Below are 20,372 nucleotides of genomic sequence, written 5' to 3' on the forward strand. Positions count from 1 at the left end.
TCTTTCTTCCTGCTCTATCTATCTATATATCCATCTATCTATCCATCTCTTCATCTCTCATCTCTCTGCGGTAGAGAGAACTCGTCCCCAACTCTCTTCTTCTCAGGCTCTCTCTCTTTTTGTTTCTCTCCCTCTCTCTTGGTCTTTCTTGTTGTCTCTCTCTCTCTCTCTCTCTCTCCATCTCTCTTGGTCTCTCTATTGGACTCTCTCTCTAAATGGAGAGCTGTTTCACAACACATCAAACCACTGACCAGAACGGGGGGCAGGGGGGGGGGGGGGGGGATTCATGAAGGGTGGAAAGAGGGGCACATATGGAGGATGGAGGGCATGGGAGAGGTGCAGGGAGGGGGCAATGGGAGGGGTGGACAGAGAGGTTGTGTCGGGAGGGTAAGAGGGCAAATGCGATGATTGGAGAGGATAAGTGGAGGAAGGGGGGGGGGACAAAGGGGGTAGAATTGCTTACTAGGAACCAGTAGGAACATGACAAGTCCTCTCCAGATTCCGCACTACTCTGTGAATCCCTCTACAGCAGCTAGCCTGGTCCACCCCTCTGAGTTTCTCTAGGACTTCCCCGAATGGACCAGGCTGGCATATGACCTTGTTGACTTGCAGGTCTGAGATGGATACATGGAGGGAGAAGGGGCCATGTGCCCTGAGGAATGTTGGGTGGGCAACCCGTGTCTCTTACGACCAGTACTCGAACCTTCTTGAGTTCTTGAACCTTCTGATCTGGAGCCACAGCAGCTAAGCAGCTGACAAACACCCAGATCTCACGGCAATCTCATTGTTACCTCACCCCGCTATCAGGCAGCGAGTGTACAGAACACGGAGGAGATTATTCCAAGGGGAGAACACAGAGACTGGCAGAGCCGTTAGCACACACACACAAAACGCAATCACGTGCCTGCACAAACACACACACACACACACACAGACATACAAAGTAAGAAATGACTAAACCAGGCTGAAAGCAGTGTAGGAACCTCAGCATGTTAACAGTACAGCTGTCGAGGTTGACGGCAGCTCCGCTGGCCACAGACCGCAGCGTTCCAGCTCTCATACCTCGCCATCAACAAACCACAGACAGGATGTTCCGACCCCCCAAATCCTTCCCCCCCCCCGACCACAACAGCCCAACCAGAGGATCGGTGAGCACGCAGTCCCTAGTGGAAGTGAACCGGGGCTACGTTCGCAGATCCCCGCAGAGGCGGTCGGTACCTACGTTTGGCTGGCTGATCTCGGGTCTGTGTTCGGCAGCATGCCTTCCAGAGCGTCACACCGGGAGCCTGTTCTCTGTCTGTGGGGACAGAGCCTGCTCTCATCCCCCCCCCCCCCCCCCCCCCCCCCCCCCCCCCCCCCCCCCCCCCCCCCCCCCCCCCGCTCCCCATTCTAGAACCCACGCCCCACAGTTCCACAATCCACACAGGAAACAGATCAACTGCTGTCTCAGAGGCCCCCCCGTTTCATAACCTTATTCCAGAGTAACAGTTTCCCACAGGAACTAGATGCCACCACCTAGGATATGGACCAGGGAGCTACCAGAACGTTCCAGAATGTTCCAGAATGTTCCAGTTGAGTCCTAGAACATTCCCCTGGCTAATGCAATGGCGAACCCACTGTTAGGGTACACATGAGACTGCCTATAGACTTTCTATGAGACCACAGACCACAGAATGTCTATGAGTACCGAGTGCAGATACGCTATGATGTAGAAGGCGAGGAGAGATGGTGACTCACCCGTCTCAGATAGTGATCGTTCTTCCTCGTCCTCCTCTTCCTCCTCGTTCAGACAGAACATCAGTGGTTCCTCAAACACGTCCATGGTAAGAGACGAGGTCAGAGGGAGAGAGAGAGAGGGAGAGAGTAGGAGCGTTCAACGCGGCTTTGACACGCTCGCTCACTCTCACGCTGACACACGCACGACACGGGAGGACGCTCACACACGTGCGCTCCCAAACACCCTGACGCATTTCATCACCAGAGTACCAGGGCAGAGGAGAATGGGTGTAGGATAAAGAGGGCGTCTTACGCACATGGCACACTAGTGCTGGGTTTCTACGCGTGTGTGTGTGCGCGCGTGTGTGTGATCCATTAGCTGACCACCGGCTGCACTTAAAGCTCTCCAGGGACAAGGAACACATGATCACACACATGCACGCCACACCTTAAAACACACACATACCACGCCTCAAAACACACGCACACACACACCACACCCTTCAAAACGCATGACACACGCCACACCTCTCACAAAACAACTATTCAGTGAGGTGATGCCTTTACACTTACACCTGCACAATGCATCGAGTGGAACACTGGAGCTACTGAGAAGCAGCCAATCAGACAAGACCCTCTCTCTCTCTCTCTCTCTCTCAGCCAATGCCCTGTTTGTGGTTATAGCACTAAACTGGGAACTGGGGGAGAGGGCTAACCCTGTGCCGGACTGGGGGGGGCAGGAGAGGGTGGGGTCAAGAGGGGGGTTGGAAACACAGAGCCAGTCACTTTAGGAGTCCTGGGTACTCTATGATACGCTATTCTGAGGGTTCGACAGACACCTGTAGTGTTTAGTTATGGACGCTTGTCCATACCTCAAGTGTAGACTGTGAACCAGTGTGGTTGTTAGGACAGTATGCTGCGCATCTTCAGGGACACCGACACTTCTGACAGCCAGAAACCATCTGAAAGAGTGGTCGTTCTTACCTTCTCCTCTGTAGCACCGACTCCTTCGTGGACGGACACGGGGAATACACCTTTACACACACACACACACACACACACACAGAGAAACATGGTTACAGTGGGTCATATAGATCCGGAGAGGAGACAGGAGTGGAAAGAGGAGGGGAGGGAGGAGGGGTACACATAGGCCTCCCCAAACAACAGCCTGGGTGCTGGAAGGGGGAAAGCTAGCCGTGTCAGGCCGAGGCCTCTTCTGTGGCCCAGCGGGGTGCCATGAAAGCCTGGCCATTCACAGAGAGCTGGGCCCTCCAGCTGGCTCCAGCCCCACTGCCACAGAGAGGGGGGGGGGGAGCCAGCGTGGAACATACCGTCTCCCACAGATAGAGAGAAGGAAAATACAATAACATGCAGACAGAGAGAGAGAGAGAGAGAGGGGGGAATGGGGGAGAGAAACGAAAAAAAGAGGGTAGGGCCCACAGAGCTAACAAAAGAGAGGAAAGGAGATAAGGGGAGGGGGGGTGAGACAGAAAAGAGGCAGAGCAAGGGAGAGAGGTTTTTACGGGTTTGAAAAAGGCCATAAAGTGTGTACAAATGGTTTAATGTACAGCCTTTCTGAAAAAGAGGAGAGCGGGGGCAGGGGGAGAGGGAAGAGAGGGACGTGTGTGTTCCAGACCCCCGTGTCCAACCACGACGAATAGTCGTGCAGTACCTGTAGCCCCCAGGAGAGGGCAGTCAAGCACAGACCGTTGGAACATCGCAGGGCACTCTCCCATCACACCAGAGAGACAGAGACATGAAAACATAAAGCAGCCTAAAACAGCAACGCAAGCAGAACGATGCACTTCCCACGGTGCTTTCTGTATGCACTATTTCCGTGTCGCTTTGGATAAAAGCGTCTTCTGACTAAATAAACACAAGTCAAATCCAAACACACCCTCCTCGGGTTGATCCAGGACCTCCTCTCGCTCCTCACCTCGACCGGAACCACGCCAGAAAAACTTGAGCTGGCCGAGAAGAAAGAGATAAGGAAATATATGTGTTATCTGCTGACATGCCGACTTCAAACTATTTGGAGACTGGTTTCTCTCTAGGTTCTACAGGGCAAATCGTTCTAGGTCGAGACCTCTCTGAGGAAGTTCTCGTCTCCGAGTCTCTCTCTCAGGATCCGGATGTCGTTGTGTCGGTTCCAAGGAGGGTTCTGGTTCCACACGTGGTTCTGTCGGACCGTGAGGGTCAGGTTCTCCGAGTGGTGGGCGTACCTGAGGAGGCGGGACCTGTCGGCCCACACCTGAGACAGACCTGCGGGGGGCGTGGCCAAGGGGTTGGGGGGGCTGGGAACACAGGTAGATGCGTTCACACGGTATTCATAGCTCGCGTGCGTGTGTGTGTGTGTTCACCGTGGCGCCTGCAGTCAGACTGCTCTGGCTTCACACGTGTTGTAGTTTGACAGGTGGTTCAAACATTGTTACGATCTTGGAGCTAAGATGTTCCAGTGAACTGAATTTACAGCCTCTCAGTGTGGAATGCAGGGAACACTGGGCTGAATAAATCACACAAACATCACACACACACACACATACATGTTGCACACAAACAGAAGTTCACAAAGAGTCCACACTAGATCTTATTCTCAAATGGGAGACTATAAATGGGTTGTTTTCAGCACTAAACGGGTCATAAAACTAGAACACAGTACAAGTACAGTATTTGGCCATCCAGTGTGGAGATATCTCTAGTACGGCGGTTCTCAACCCTGGTCCTCAGGGACCCCCTTCCCTGCACGTTTGATGTTTCCCTGCTCCAACACACCTGATTCAAATGAATGACTCCTCAAGCTCTGCGGAAGCCTGCTAACGAGCATTCATTAGAATCAGCTGTGTTGGAGCAGGGGGAAATTAAAAACATACGGGACGTTGGACCCTGAGGACCAGGGTTGAGAACCACTGCTCACGTACACACCCTGCGTAGTCCTCTTACTGTGAAAGTAGCTCCAGCATGTCTGGGTGCCCGGCGGCCTGTGCCAGCTGCAGGGGGGTGATGCCCTCCTCGTTGGGCAGGGACACGGCCAGCAGGCCTCCTGGCTGGCACAGCAGCAGCTCAGCCAGTCGCCACAGGCCCCAACGCACCGCCAGGTGGAGGATAGACTCTCTGGGGGAGCCGTCTGGAGAAGAAGGGGAGAGAGAGGAGGCGAGAGGGGAGAGGAGAGAGGAGGGAGAGGGAGTGTGGAGGAGAAGGGGAGAGAGAGGAGGCGAGAGGGGAGAGGAGAGAGGAGGGAGAGGGAGAGTGAGTGTGGAGGAGAAGGGGAGAGAGAGGAGGCGAGAGGGGAGAGGAGAGAGGAGGGAGAGGGAGAGTGAGTGTGGAGGAGAAGGGGAGAGAGAGGAGGCGAGAGGGGAGAGGAGAGAGGAGGGAGAGTGAGTGTGGAGGAGAAGGGGAGAGAGAGGAGGCGAGAGGGGAGAGGAGAGAGGAGGGAGAGGGAGAGTGAGTGTGGAGGAGAAGGGGAGAGAGAGGAGGCGGGAGGGGAGAGGAGAGAGGAGGGAGAGGGAAAGGGAGAGTGAGCGTGGAGGAGAAGTGGGGGGGAGGGGATTCAAAGGGAGATTTAGAAAGATGAGTGAGAAGGAGAAAGACAGAGAGAAATAATAAGACAGTTTCGGTATTATTATTAGCCTGAGTAAGTAACTTCGATTAACCTCAATAAGCCCCATCCACTGATAAGGAACAATGACACATTTCCCTTTCCTCTACTCTCCCCACTTCCAGTTCCTCTTTTATGGCACCTCCATTTTCCATTTTCTCTTGTGCGGCATGGTCCGTGCAGCAAGAAGGTCTTGGGTTCGATTCCCGCTTGGCCCTGATCTAGGACAGCAGGTGTGTGTGCCACAATTGGTTCTAAACAAGAAAAACGTTTCCTCTTCCCTGTGCTCTTCTCTCCTTTTTTCTCTCCTCTCCTTTCCTCTCTCCTCCACTCCTCCTGTCTCCTCTGTTCTCCTTCTCTCTTCTTCTTCTTCTCCCCCATCCTCTCCTCCAGGATCTATGTGTTCTACTGACCCACTTGACTGGCTCCCCCGATGGATTAGCCGCCTGTCTGTCAGCCTCCGATCTAGACACTGCTGTCAGCCTCCAATCTAGACACTGCTGTCAGCCTCCGATCTAGACACTGCTGTCAGCCTCCAATCTAGACACTGCTGTCAGCCTCCAATCTAGACACTGCTGTCAGCCTCCAATCTAGACACTGCTGTCAGCCTCCAATCTAGACACTGCTTTCAGCCTCCAATCTAGACACTGCTGTCAGCCTCCAATCTAGACACTGCTGTCAGCCTCCAATCTAGACACTGCTGTCAGCCTCCAATCTAGACACTGCTTTCAGCCTCCAATCTAGACACTGCTTTCAGCCTCCAATCTAGACACTGCTGTCAGCCTCCAATCTAGACACTGCTGTCAGCCTCCAATCTAGACACTGCTGTCAGCCTCCAATCTAGACACTGCTGTCCTTAGCCTCCCTAGTTATGTCTCAGCTAACAGACCTCTCAACTGTCACACACCTGTTATTGCAGTGAATACGTTTCCTGCTAGTAGGAGTCAGGTGGCTGAGCGGTTAGGGAATCGGGCTAGTAATCTGAAGGTTGTCAGTTCGATTCCCGGCCATGCAAAAATTATGTTGTGTACTTCACCCTACTTGCCTTGGGGGGAAAGTCCCTGTACTTACTGTAAGTCGCTCTGGATAAGAGCGTCTGCTAAATGACGTAATGTAAATGTAGTATCTTATACTGCTTGTATTGAACATCCGATAACCGTGTGGTTATCAATACATTCAAAAATGTCAAATCAATATGTGAGCGAACTGAACTGCTAATACCCAACACCTGCTAGTATCTAATAACACAGGACATAGGGAGGAGTGGACATCATGGAGATTTCCGTCTCTCTGTCCTGGTGGGCGTCCGTCTGTCAGACTGATAACTGTGTGTATGACGTCATGAACTACCTTATCCAATTAGATCAGTTAACCGCAAAACTGTCATAGAGGGTCATTTGTGTCGTGGTGCAATGAACCAGACTGCTTTAACAACATTAACAGGAAATCACATTTGTTATTTACGCCAGAGGCCCACACACCCACGCGCGCACACACAAACACACACAGCTAATACACACATACACACAGTGTGTGTTCAAACCTGAGTACACCCCCAGGCTGTATCGGCACAGTGCTACTAATCTCGTTACTGGACGATGAATTGGCGCTGATGAATCCACCACAGGACACGCATGTGATGGAGACACGCTCTCCCCCGGTCGGCCCGACGCGCCAAACGACTGTGACAAGAGGGAAGCGATACGGAGGAGAGGGAAGTTGAAGAGTTCAGCTGTGTCGGACGCGTTTGGGCAGCAAGTTGCAGCGTGCTGACAGAGGAGGATTTATACCAAGGCTGGCCGACTGATACCTTATCTCTCTCTCTCTCCCTCCCTCTCTCTCACTCCCTAAAACATTCAAATGCTAAACCTCTTATTTTCCTCTGTGTTTTGATGACCTCACTGCCTGGCCGCTTGTTCCCTCTGCTGGACAGAAATCTCAAACCTCATCGGAGAGAAACCCGATAGATGATTTAACCCGGCAGACTTCGGTGCCCGACAACCGACCGACGACAGGGTTGTTTGTCGTCTTACCCTGTCCACAGGGGCCCGACAGCAGGCTCCAGGAGGGGGGGATGTCCAGGTTGGCCACGGCCAGGGCCAGGTGGTGGTCCATGGCCCAGCGAGTGGTCTCCTGGCCCAGGGAGAAGAGGCTGCTTAGCTCGCTGTGATCCCTGGAAGTCAGACACTGACTGTGGGTCACCAGGTGCTCGGCCAGTTCCTAGGGAGCGTGGAGGGTTATATACTATGTTTAACTGTGTTTGCATGTGTGTATGTGTGTGTGTGTGTGTGTGAGTGTCCCTACCTGGGCATCATCCTGAATGTACTCTAGACTGGCCCCTCCCACAAACGTGAGGGGTGAGGTATCCGAGCAAACGTAGGCATGAACTAGGACCACCTCTGCCAGGTTATGACCTGTTGACCAATCAGAAGATAGACAGGAAGTGATGAGATCAGACCATTGGTGAGACAGGCCGCAAGCTGAGACAATTTAACAATATAACATGTTCATGTAGCAGCTTAGCAGACACTTATCCAAAGCAATGTCCAAAGAGGGTTTTGAACTGGCAACATCCAGACCTTCAGTCCAATAATCTTCCACTGAGCTATACCCAACAAAATAGGCAGAAAACCTCTGCTCCGTATCCACTTATAATTCACAGTGTTTTGGATCGGTGCGTGTACAAACGCACGTATACACACACACTGTGGAAACCAGGGAACTCAGAAGCAGCGAAATGCGGACAGCGCCCGGGGCCAGCTCTGGGACAGGGGGATCCAGGCCAGGTGTGAACATTGCCAGCCAGCCAATCGTGTGTCGGTCAGCCCATTGGTTGATTGGGGAACGGTAGAACACACTGTAGCTGACCGGCGCACGCCTCGAGGAGTTTGAGTAGGAAGCGATAGCAACATGGAGGAGAGCTGGAAGCTGGCAATGGTCTTTACCATAACCCCTCTGTTCTCTGCTGCCATGCATGGCCCTGGCCAGGACACAGAAGATGTCCCTCATTCACGGAAGAACAGTTTTGAAGCAAATTCTCCTTCTTCTTTTGGGCACTTTTGTCCCTTCTAAGCTATGCGAGGTTAAACTCCACTCTGAGCTCTTTGGTTGCCACAAGACACACGCTCGCTCACACACGCACACTGACCAGGCACTATGAAGCAAAGCATAACATCTCTTTGCACTCTGATGACATGGGCCAGAGTGGATCCTTCTAGAACGACGAAGACCTCACATTCCTCGAGGAGTGGCTCGAGGGCAGGCAGCAACGCAAACACCTTCGCCTGACCCTGAGGGAGGAGAGAAAGGGAGGGAGAAGGATGAGAGAGACAGAGAGGGATGGGGGGGGGTGAGAGGGAGGTATGAGAGAGAGGCCGACAGAGAGAGAGCGAGGGGGAGAGGGAGAGAGAAGGAATGATGAGACGGGCAAAGAGCGAGAGAGAGAGGAGATTTTCTCCAAGACTCCAATAAAAACAGGAATGCTTGTCTCTATGCTACCAGCTGGGCTGAAAGGATGAGAGGAGATGGGTAGATATGAGAGAAGAAAGGAGGGAGGGTCAGAAGAGAGAAAAGAGGGGAAAGATAGAGGGATGAGGGAGGGGAAAAAGATGGATCGGGAGGGACGGGAGTGTGAGAGAGAAGATGCGTGACTAAAAACTTAAAAGGCTCAAGACGCACTTGTTCCGGGAGTACAACGGTACTTAGGAACGGTTCGCTTGACCCGATGTTAGTTTCCTCAAGGATCACAATGACTCTTGCTTAGAGACTTGTTGCTCTTGTGGTTAGTGGTAACTGATTAAAGTTTTTGGTTCTCGCTGTGATATATTGTTTTATTACTGTTGCTTGCTTTTTCCCACAGGTACACTTGCACTTATAGCTGTTCATGTTGTTTGGTTGTGACTTGTTTAACTACATGCTCTTATGGTTCTTCCCTTTGGCACTTACTTTGGTTGTTCACAATGTGTGCTTCATGTTTTGGCTACTCGCGATGTTTTTTGGCTATCTTGTTGTTATGATCAGTGACCTATGCACTTTGTAAAGCTCTCTCTTGGAAGTCGCTTTGGATAAAAGCGTCTGCTAAATGAATAAATGTAAATGTAAATGACTAAGAGGAGAGAGGAGGAGGAGAGAATGAAGAGAGGATGCGGGAAGGAGAAAGACAGAGGAGAGAATGAGAGGTCAGAGGAGGAGAGGAGGAGACCGAGGAAAGGAGGAGAAGAGAATGAGAGGAGGAAAAAACAAGGAGAGATACATAGAGAAGGAGAGGATGGGAAGAACAGACAAGGAGAGCGAGAGGAGAGCCGGGGAGAATTTTGGGTTGTTGCTGAAACTTTGGCCTCACAATGATAAAAGAAACAAGCTGAACACCTAGTTAGGTCAGGGCTAGTCCTCCTACCAGCCTCAGACCTCAGCCTGGTCAGGGAAGCCCCGGTAGAGTATGGAGAGTAAAATAGAAGGTAGCTCTCTTCCTCTCTCTCTATCGCTCACTCCATCAGCTTAGCTCCCATGGGATCCCCTCTCCCAGCCTTGCAATCACCGCTCCCCAAACTGACCTGGTTTCCTCCTCTCGTTAGGAACAGTGTACTCACGTAGAGAGGCACCTCTCTCCTGCTCAGCTCCATCCTCCGTGCACCTAAAGAGAAACAGAGGGGACATGATACCACACACACAACTTCTTCACTCCTCCCCCACCCCCCACCCCACCCCACCCCACCCCCCTCTCTCTCTCTCTCTCTCTCTCTCTCGCTTTCTCTCGCTCGGTGTAGTAATGTATCCCTTTAGCAGACGTTTTTATTTTTCGACGTACAGGTGGGGATTTGAACCTGGGCCCTCTCGATCCGCGGTCAAATGCTCTGCTGCTGAGCGATACCCTTCCCTCTCTCTTTCTCACAAACCCAAACATACACACATTGCTCTTGTACATCTTATCTTCTTCGTTCTCTTGTATGTCCAGGTAGGATTCCGAATAAAGACGAAACTGTGTGACTGAGGTTTTGACTTGACGCAACACGTTTACTGTAACGCGGATCTATGGCCTACATAACTAAGCCATGCTTAGACGGATCAGGCTATCCTTTGATCTAGACCAGACCCTCCAGTGTGATCTGAGAGGGCATGGGCAAGTGAGACAGTTTCATCTGTCAGGGCCGAATTAGTCCAATGACGACCCAGTTCCAGGCCACAAAGAGGCAGAACAGAGGACCCCCCCCCACGCTAACCCTCATCGAGTCAGATGGAGGTTCCGCTTATATCGAATCCAATTGGATTTGTATAGCCCGTTTTACAAGACATGTTGCAGAGGGCTTCGCAGATACCCACAGATGAAGACAAGTAACCAAAGCTCTCCAGAGAGCACTACATGGAGGACACCACAGGAGCAGCAATTCTGTGAGGGATCCCCTCCCAGAAAACACCTCAGCCCACTAAAGATACCTAATACAACAGCTAGGCTGTAGCTTTTTAAATTGAGTTACCTGTATTTAGAGACACATAGAAGGTTCTGCTTCACCACACAGGGGGTGTTTCTAAGAAATATAATAAGTGTTCACACATTGTGTGTGTGTGTGTGTGTGTGTGCGCGCGTGTGTGCGTCCAGACCCCTTTCTTGTATCCCTCTGATCAGTCACTTCCTAGAAACAGGGACAGAACATCCGTCTCCATATCACTAACGACCCATTCTTCAGAGGGGTGGAGGACGAGGAGAGGTAAGGGAGGGAGAGAGTGACAGGGAGACGGGGAGCAGGGGTAGACTCCTTGGTGCGTCTGAAAATCTCTAATTCATTTCCTACCCTCTTTTGACAGAAACATAATATATCCTAACAGCATTGCAGAAAGCAAATCAAACATGCGCTATCAATTTAAGACGACAAGCAAGCAGGCAAAAGCCTATTATTCATCTCAATCAAATTGCATGCTGTCGGATTAAGGGTTGAGCCTCAAATAAGTGTCACGTACACCTGACGGCCGTGTGGCTTTTAATTTCCCAATCTATGCTAGTTTATTAAACTGTTGGCTACTATTTAAAGGCTGGTCATTATAGTGTAATGCGCGATTACCTGAGTTACCGCACACAGGGAGTATAATCAAAAGATTTCCGAGGGAAGCGATTTCCAAAAGATTGCGGACGAAACTTCAAGTCCATTCAGAGTTCGCTACTTTAACGCACGTAAGAGTCACTCCGCACGCTTCTTATCTTCTGTGGTAGTCGAGGCTCGAAGAGAGCAGCTCGCAGAATCCAAGTTCTTCGTGAGGTGAACCATGAACATGAACCAACAACGATCTGGACAGTTTGTCACAAAGCTCCGCCCGCTAGTTTGATGTTATCTGTGTAGCATCTCTGCAGTATTGACATCAATACTCTCTCAACGACCTCTGGGCACGATGACTTGTACCTCAAAATATATATTGTGTATTCTCCCTTTTCTCTCTATATTTTCTCTCACCCCCTCATTATTACATTAGCTCATGGTATTGCATTTAATATTTGTTTATCACAGACATCGTTATACAGACACCAATGGAGTCGATTTCAACATTTCATTGTTTCTTTATAAAAACTGCACATAGAAATGATGCATAATATGCTCTCGAAATACCAATCAATAAATGTACACATGCACCTAGTCACACGTGTACGTGCACGCACACACACACACACAGCAGAGAATAAAGAAACATTAACTTTGACATTCAAATAAAATTCATTCCATCTTTTTACATCCATAAAAATGGGTGGAATATACATACACACAAATGTATGAAAACCCACTCCATCTCGTCCTCTCACTCTCCTTTAAAAGAGGATCAGTCACCACAGGGAACAGCTGTACTGCAGCGAGCCAGATCCACGTTTCCATAGTGAGCTACCCAAGACAGATTTCAAGAATGGATCATCGCATTCATTCAGTTGTGCTCCCGTGTTCCAGAACACGCCTGGAATCAGTTCCGGAACCATACAGGCCTTCCGCGACTCTCTTCCCCAGAGGCCTCAGGCAGCCTGAAGCTGTGGCTGTGGCCCCGGGACCCCCACCTCCACCTGGCCCAACCCGTTAGCCCTGCTGCTGCCTGGACAAGGCAACTCCTTCTTGGGGAGGCTGGAGGCGAAAAGAGTGTCCAGCATGCCCAGGACCTCCAGGAGCTCCAGCTGGTAGTCGACCTCCTTCTCCACCAGCTCCGAGAGACGACAGATCTGTCTGTCCACAATGGAGGACTGGCCAGCCACTGACCGGTAGATATCTGGACCGACAGACACGCACACAGAGATAGACAGAAAAGGTTACACACTGAACATCGGTTAGTGACCGAAAGATCAAGCGTTACGGTACGGTGAATGGGTCACTGATTCATGACAACAATGGACGCCTCCGTGGTCTAACTCACCCAGGACCATGTCGGTGACGTTCGCTAGAACCGGGGCGAACCTTGCATCAACCACGTTCCTGCAGAAAGACAACCACACAGCACACTCAAACAACAGACGAACTGGGTTACACCGAGGTTTGACGTTTGCTTCTTTCTCGAAAAAACGAGGGCATTTGTAAGTGAGCCCCAAAGTCACTTTGTTCATCCAAAGAAATGTACCGGGGGGGGGGGGGATTTGAACCTCTTGACACTCTACCACTGAACTAGACCCCTATATAGTTTGTTTTGTGCCCGAGTATAAACAATATGACCACAGTAACCAGGTTTATGGGGATCCGAGTGGCTCTAGTTACCCGATGAGGAAGTTGAGGATCTGGGAGAGCTGATGTTCGTCTCTCCCCGCGAGGGCGTTCCTCAGCTTCCCTCTGCGGTCCAGCTCCTTCATCATCGCCACGGTCACCTCAGGCTTCTTCTGCCTCCTCCATGACTGACACACACAAGGTGAATGCAAAAAAAAATATGCAGATTTACCAACCGCGAAAAAAAAAAAACTTATTCGTGATATCTTGACACACTCCTTCGACCCAACCCTCCACGCTCCCGGACTTCTCCCTTCACACTCCCAGCAACCTCACTACAGACTCATCCCCCGAACCCCCCTCTAGGCCTCGCCCCTCCCCAGCAGAGATCTCATCCCTCCCCCAGCAGCCCTGGGTAGTCATAGTTACCTCCAGGGCGGTGTCCAGAGCCTTGGACACACTGAACTTCTTCAGCTGCTTGTCGTACTTGGCCAGGTGCATTTGGACTGGCCGGCTGACCAGGTAGTCATCCTGGAGGGAAGCAAAGGTGGTGGTGGGGGGGGGGGTGTAATCCCAACAGGACAAGCAACAAATGTATTAAAACTCAATGTTTGAATAACAGGATAGACACTGTCATTAATAAGGAGGATGAGCAGCGGCTACTAAGACTCAGGAGGTCATCATGACTCTTCAGTGACAGGACCGCTCTGGAAGTCGTGAATCAACAACAGGGCTGGGCGATTCAATGATCTATTCATTTTCCCCACGGTAGAATCTTTCAAATGACAACGATACATTTGAGAGATGTTTTCGACACTGTTACTCTTGCGGCGCATGTGGTTGACGCATGTTTCCGCCCCCTCCCACTCCCTATCAAACGAGGGCAGACCGAGCTGATTAGAAAACTCCCGTCACCAGAAGTTTGGTCACACAGCTAGCCGTCCAACTCCTCCGTTCCCCAAGACGATGCCAGAGGAGTAGCCAATGCTTCTGGTGTTCACACGACAAGCCAGCCAAGGGGGTTGTCAGGGGTTACCTGTTTGGGGACATAATTCCTGCCCTTGACAAAGACGCGGTACGTTGGCTTCCGCCTTTGTTTGCCGGGCACTTTCTGTTTCTCCTCGGGGCTCTTCCTGTGCTTGACGCTCAGAACACCATTGGTCATCCCCACCACAATAGTCTGATCATCGGGCTGTGGGCAGACACAAACGCACGCACGTTAACAATCTATTGACGAGACTGGAATCAAACTTAAGAGAGCATGAATGATGGAGGCGTCATGTCCTTACAGTCAAGGCCAGGCTGAGAATGGAGGCCGCGTAGTCAAAGTTGTGGACCACTTTGTAGTTGGTGGTGTTGTAGACCTTCACGTGCCTGGAGAGATGGCAGAAACACACACATGTTACATTATCATGTCATAGGAGGGCTCCCAGGAACACACAGGCCCGCTTCAGTTCAGGGGCAGAGCTGAGTCGACAGGAATGGTCCTGTAGCAGATTGTACTCCCAACAATTGCTCAACCAAGCTCTCCGAGGAGCTGAGATCATCACTGGACTGGTCAGTCAATGGATCACCCAACACCTCATTACTCAACAAGATTCCCAGGGCACGCACACACACACACCTGTCTAGAGAAGCAGAGAGCAGTCTTTCTCCGTTGCTACTGAGACACAGGCAGGTTACAGTTTTGTGATGGTTCTTCAGAGACACGAGAGGCTGGCCTCCCTTCAACAGGTCCCACACCTTCACGTAGCGGCCCCCTGTGGCGAGGAGGAGCAACAACAGGCATCAACCTCCATCAGAAGCCACAGTTGGTCAACTTAAGAAGGGTTACGAACGAAGCTTTTTGATATCACCCTGTCAGTTTGGTCTATCTATTTAATATGGTTTCGGGTGAGGGGTTCACCTGCAGAGACCAGGAGCCCCTCTGTGGGGTAGAGGAGAACACTCTCCACAGGCTGGCTGTGGTCCATGGTCATCACACTCTTGTCAGTCCTAGCGTCAAACATTCGGATTGTGTGGTCGTAGGAGCCTGGGGGGGAGGCAAACACTGCAAGTCAGAAATGTTTCTCTCTCTCACACTCTCTCTCTCTCACACACACACTCTCTCACACACACTCTCTCACACACACTCTCTCACACACACTCTCTCTCACACACACACTCTCTCTCACACACACTCTCTCTCACATTTACATTTAGTCATTTAGCAGACGCTCTTATCCAGAGCGACTTACAGTAAGTACAGGGACATTCTCCCCGAGGCAAGTAGGGTGAAGTGCCTTGCCCAAGGACACAACGTCATCTGGCACGGCCAGGAATCGAACTGGCAACCTTCTGATTACAAGCCCGCTTTTCTAACCGCTCAGCCACCTGACTCCCTGACTCTCACACACACACTCTCTCTCACACACACTCTCTCTCTCTCTCACACACACTCTCTCTCTCACACACACCCTCTCTCACACACACTCTCTCTCTCTCACACACACACACACACACACACGAGCAACCAGAACCACAGCCTGAGGTGAGAGTCTGACCCGTGATGAAGAGGTCTCGGCTGAGCTTGCTGGCGACGCCACAGCGGATGTAGTCCGTGTGTTCCTGATAGGAGCACAGCTGGGTGGCGTTGGGGATGTCCCACAGCCGGCAGCTGTAGTCGTCCGAGCCGGTGAGGATTTTGTAGCGGTCCGATGTGAAATCAGTCACGCGCACAGCCCTGAGAGGACGCAGAATGTGAGATAGAATCAGATATGACCTGCCACATGTAACGACGCCCTTCGCTGGTGCCCGTTTCAGCACATCGAGGATCCCTTTCATTTTTATATTTGACGGATTTGTAGTCAACTCAACATGCTCATACACTGGCCCGCCCCCGGAAAAAGCGACCTCAAACACTGCTCGCTGATGAAGCACTAGGGCACAACCCTGCATTGTAAATGCTGCTCCAGTACAACTTCCCTGATAAGAGATGGTGTGTGGAGGGAGCACATGGGAGCTGGCTCTGGCAGACCTACTTTGAGTGCCCTTTAAACATCCTGAGAGCCACCCGGCCGCTGACGTCGAAGAGACGCACCACCGAGTCCTCGCACCCGGCCACCAGCATCTGGCCGTCGGACCGGTAGCGTCCGCAGTACGCCGTGTCTTTGAACCGCGTGAAGGTCTTCACGGGCTCCTGGGAGAACGGGCCATAGATGTGGATCTGGACGGGGGAGGAGCAGAGAGGACGATGAGGGGAAAGCGGGGAGAAGAGAAAGGGACAGAAAACCGTGACAAAAAAAATCTGATTCTGTTCTTTTTTTATGAAGAATTGTGACCCAGCTGTTCTGCTGAGATGTGATGCTGGGTCACTGTGTTTCACAGTAGCACCTGTCAACTGGTGGTGTCTTGGTTGTGAAGGACTGGTGGGATGTTGAATGACCTGGTGATGTCAGGGTGGAGGAGAAGACCTACCCTTGTGAAAGCTGTCACTGCATAGTTGTGAGGTGCCAATGGGGAGCAATCAATGTTTGTGATCGCTCCAAACTCCTTTATCAAGACTGGGGACTGTGGAACACAACAGGCAAGGATGATTTGACTTACACCAACAACATCAACATTCAGGTAAGGATTGCGTACATCGTACTATACGTACCTTATAGTTTTTCCAGTACAAAGTATCTTGTGTGACTTTCTCGCCCAACTTGGGGTATTGTTGAATTTTTGTGGGTTTGAATGAAGCCATTTCTATTGATTGCTTTTACTTATCTGAAATACGATGAGGCGGCCACCTGAATGAAAATAGGTTGTTTGACGTGGGTTAAAAATACGTCTCGAAACATACAAAATATAATGGAATCTTACTTTGGTTCGCTTGAAACTATATCTATCTATTCTAGGTAAATACACACAGCTTGCTAGCTAGCTACTGTGAAATAAAGCATGGCTAGACAGCAGGCGACATGCCGCCAGCTAAACAGAGATGCTTCAAACTGTAGTTTACCTGATATGGTGGTGTTCCTTAAGTATGAAGAATGAGTATAGCTGCTATATTTCAATTCTGGCTCAGATCAATGCGTGTTAGCTACATGCAATCCAAAGTTTATATTCCAAATTAGCTAACACGTTGCCTCTCAGCACACCGGAGGCAGCCATGACATGTGAAAGAAGAAGGTTGCCAGGCATGTCTTGCACGTTCCACATGATTATCTAAATGTCGTGAAAGACAGTTAAGTCTCTCCACCAACAATAAATACATACGATTATGAACGTTCTTTTGACATTCCTATTGTTTTATTCGTTTACTTTGGCTAATATTTTTATTATTAATGTTTTCCAGTTGAAACGCTCTCAACTCAAACCTGGCAACCCTGTATCTGTGCAACTTTATTTTCCACTCTTTGCTTAAATCTGTTGTTGTCTTTTCTTTAATTATAATGTGTACTGTGTATATATATGTACAACAGACGTGTAACGTATTTATGTATATGAGTAGTAATTTCGTTGCAGGTTGATTTAATTTCTCACATTTTACCGGGGCATAATCGTTGAATATTTCGTCACTTCCTTTCCCTCTTTCCTTCCACCCCTCGTTCTGTAGGTCCGCGTGTTTACACACTCCCAGGTTGGTAACGAGCTGTAAAAGTTTAGGAAATCCGTTGATCGTGTTTTTATTTTGTAGTCTTAAAGGAAAACAACATGTAATTTCCTCAGTTAGATAAAATGTAAATAAAGAGACACAATTCGTTTGTTTTTTGACCTTAACGATAAACGAGGCCCAGCTAGCTAGCCTAACTAACTTGCTACTGTAGGCGGCTAGCTAGACTATTTTTGTACAGTTGGAATGAGTAACCCCCCGTGTCTTTTAAATTGGATTTTATTACTGTAATCATCACTGATAAATTATGATTAGCTAGCTAATCAGACAGATGACTAGCTGCTTTAACGAAAGTTTGCTGTATGGAATTGGACTGATAGGGGCGTGCACTGCATGCCGTGCAGCTGCGCATTCCTTAACACCTAGCTACTTGACCAAATTACGTTTGTGCGTTACTTCTCAAGCCCTTGCAGTCGTGCACCAGTCATTGTTTTATAAACGCTGTACGGTCATTTTATTTGTGTTAACTTATCATAAGTGTTGGATGATGATTCCTTGAGTGATCCATCGACTGAAAAATTGATGATCTCATGAATTCTGACAACATTCTCTGCGAAAATCTATAGTTCATTAGAATTTGTTAGGTGGCGTCAGTGTTGATTGTATGATTCACCTGTCCTCAGATGAAGGAGTCAATTATGAACCAGGAGAAGCTCGCCAAACTTCAGGCGCAAGTCCGCATTGGCGGCAAGGTAGGCAATCATATCCTGTTCGTCATTGAATCGAGTGCTCTGGCAGTGTGTCCTTCAGCATTTTTTCTATGTGTTTTTCTCCAGGGTTCTGCCCGCAGAAAGAAGAAGGTGGTGCACAGAACAGCATCGGCAGACGACAAGAAGCTGCAGTTCTCCCTCAAGAAGCTGGGAGTCAACAACATTTCTGGCATTGAGGAGGTAGACCACAAGCTTTAAATGTACCCTCCCCTAAACTACAGAATCAGCCTTTATCCTATGCTCCGGTTCCCAGTGCCCCCCCCTCATCATGTCTTGGTTTCTCTCAGGTGAACATGTTCACCAACCAGGGCACGGTTATCCACTTCAACAACCCCAAGGTGCAGGCCTCCCTGGCAGCCAACACCTTCACCATCACGGGCCACGCAGAGAACAAGCAGCTGACCGAGATGCTGCCCAGCATCCTCAACCAGCTGGGAGCCGACAGCCTGACCAGCCTCCGGAGACTGGCGGAGAACCTGCCTAAACCAAGTAAGCTCTCACGCTTCTCTCACACACACACACACACACTCTGACAATGCCTGTGCATGGAAAGCCACTCTCTCACACACTGACATGCTTCAGCTGTCTCACACACACACTTTCCCAAACCTGACTCTTGTCATTGTGTCCTCATTCCTAAACACCTACTTGCCAATATTACGTTTGTGCGTGTCTTATTTCAAGCCATTGCAGTTGTGCACCAGCCAATGTTTGAGAAACACTGTACGGTCATTTTTATTTGTGTTTGCCTAACTTAACTTATCACAAGAGTTGGATGATGATTCCTTGAGTGATCCATCGACTGAAAAACACAATTGATGATCTCATGAATTCTGACAACCGTTACACAACCATGCCCTTTTTCACCGTCTCACACGCACACCTTCCCCCACACCTGACTCCTGTCATTGTGTCCTCAGCCGGAGATAGCATGGCCCCCATGGTCGCTGCGGAGGTGGATGAAGACGACGAGGTCCCTGGTACGTTCACGTCCTCCCACGGTCCGCTCGGATTCAGGCGCCGTCCACGAGCCAGGCACGCACGCACGCACACTCACCATGTAGCGAGCTCACGGATGTTCTCGTCTTTCCCTCCGCCTCTCTCTAGATCTGGTGGAGAACTTCGACGAGGCCTCAAAGGACGAGGCCAACTGAGAACCCTGCGTCGGAGCATCATACCCCAAACTCCCCCCACACTCGCGTCCCAAGAGCTGGAGCTGTCATTCGTCTTTAACCACGTCCTGGATAGCGGTTGTTCTCCACCTCTTGGTCCAGATGAGCGAAGCCTTACCCCGGGGACTTCTGTCTTGTTCTGCTCTCCCAGTGCACTGTGGGAGATGTTGTTCTGCTCTCCCAGTGCCCTGTGGGAGATGTTGTTCCGCTCTCCCAGTGCACTGTGGGAGATGTGTAGAAAGCACTGTGTTCTCTCTTGCTGTCTCTCCTGTTACTCAATACCAACACCACAACATGTACGGTGGAATCAAATATCTATGTAATAAAGATTTACATTTAACGTGACATTGCTGTTATTGTCCATATCGTGCTTTTATATATTTTAACCATACCAGTCTGATGGTTTGGAATGTAGAATATTGCCGCTTTTCCACAACACTGTAGGACTACCAGCTAAACTTGACAACGCGACAAACTTTAGGAAAACTGTAGTTTTCCATTATGCTGGTTGTCATACACACACCACTGGCTGGGTCCTTGTTACGCTGTATAGAAATGATATTGAGTAACCCTTTTTGGGATGGTGCCCTGTAGATTAAATGTAAACAAAGCTAACATCAAAATCCTCTGACATCTGGGTAGGTGGAGGTTGTTAGTCAGGGAACTGGACGCCTCAACATGCCTGCCACCAGCAAGGGGCCTGATCAAGTTTGAAGGAGAGAAAGAAAGTAGAAGAAGGATGGAAAGGGAAGAAAGAGACTTTCTGGTGACAACAGGCAGGAAAAGGAATAACCTGACACATCAGTATCAGTGAAAACGCTAGTTCATGCACGTGATCTTTCCTGTGTGCGTGACAGTAATGTGTTTGTGTACCATAAA

At 50.1% G+C, this 20,372-nt stretch overlaps 3 protein-coding genes across 3 annotated transcripts in view; 1 reads left to right on the top strand and 2 right to left on the bottom strand.

The window, feature by feature from the left end:
• The window catches only part of LOC136933085 (rho guanine nucleotide exchange factor 28-like), a 22,129-nt gene extending 12,196 nt beyond the window's left edge, over window positions 1-9,933 (bottom strand). The window contains 6 exon segments of the mRNA XM_067228466.1: window positions 3,803-4,010; window positions 4,657-4,840; window positions 7,345-7,531; window positions 7,616-7,725; window positions 8,460-8,601; window positions 9,901-9,933. Coding sequence (XP_067084567.1) covers window positions 3,803-4,010; window positions 4,657-4,840; window positions 7,345-7,531; window positions 7,616-7,725; window positions 8,460-8,601; window positions 9,901-9,933 — 864 coding nt within the window.
• Window positions 9,934-11,993: 2,060 nt separating this feature from the next.
• Window positions 11,994-17,088, bottom strand: utp15 (UTP15 small subunit processome component). Its single transcript, XM_067227830.1, has 13 exons — window positions 16,958-17,088; window positions 16,610-16,745; window positions 16,429-16,521; window positions 15,993-16,177; window positions 15,516-15,694; window positions 14,879-15,004; window positions 14,597-14,732; window positions 14,262-14,346; window positions 14,009-14,164; window positions 13,402-13,503; window positions 13,027-13,160; window positions 12,692-12,750; window positions 11,994-12,547 (listed from the first exon to the last, which is right to left on the bottom strand). Exons 2-13 carry the CDS (start codon window positions 16,697-16,699, stop codon window positions 12,300-12,302), a joined length of 1,593 nt encoding a protein of 530 aa, XP_067083931.1. The 5' UTR covers window positions 16,700-16,745; window positions 16,958-17,088; the 3' UTR covers window positions 11,994-12,299.
• Window positions 17,089-17,526: 438 nt separating this feature from the next.
• On the top strand, window positions 17,527-19,838 carry LOC136932647 (transcription factor BTF3-like). The gene is made up of 6 exons (XM_067227836.1): window positions 17,527-17,578; window positions 18,235-18,303; window positions 18,388-18,501; window positions 18,609-18,810; window positions 19,242-19,301; window positions 19,429-19,838. The coding sequence occupies exons 2-6, from the start codon at window positions 18,235-18,237 to the stop codon at window positions 19,473-19,475; spliced, it is 492 nt and encodes a 163-aa protein (XP_067083937.1). The 5' UTR covers window positions 17,527-17,578; the 3' UTR covers window positions 19,476-19,838.
• Window positions 19,839-20,372: the final 534 nt, after the last annotated feature.

The sequence above is a fragment of the Osmerus mordax genome, chromosome 24 (assembly GCF_038355195.1).
Source record: "Osmerus mordax isolate fOsmMor3 chromosome 24, fOsmMor3.pri, whole genome shotgun sequence".
Taxonomy (NCBI): domain Eukaryota; kingdom Metazoa; phylum Chordata; class Actinopteri; order Osmeriformes; family Osmeridae; genus Osmerus; species Osmerus mordax.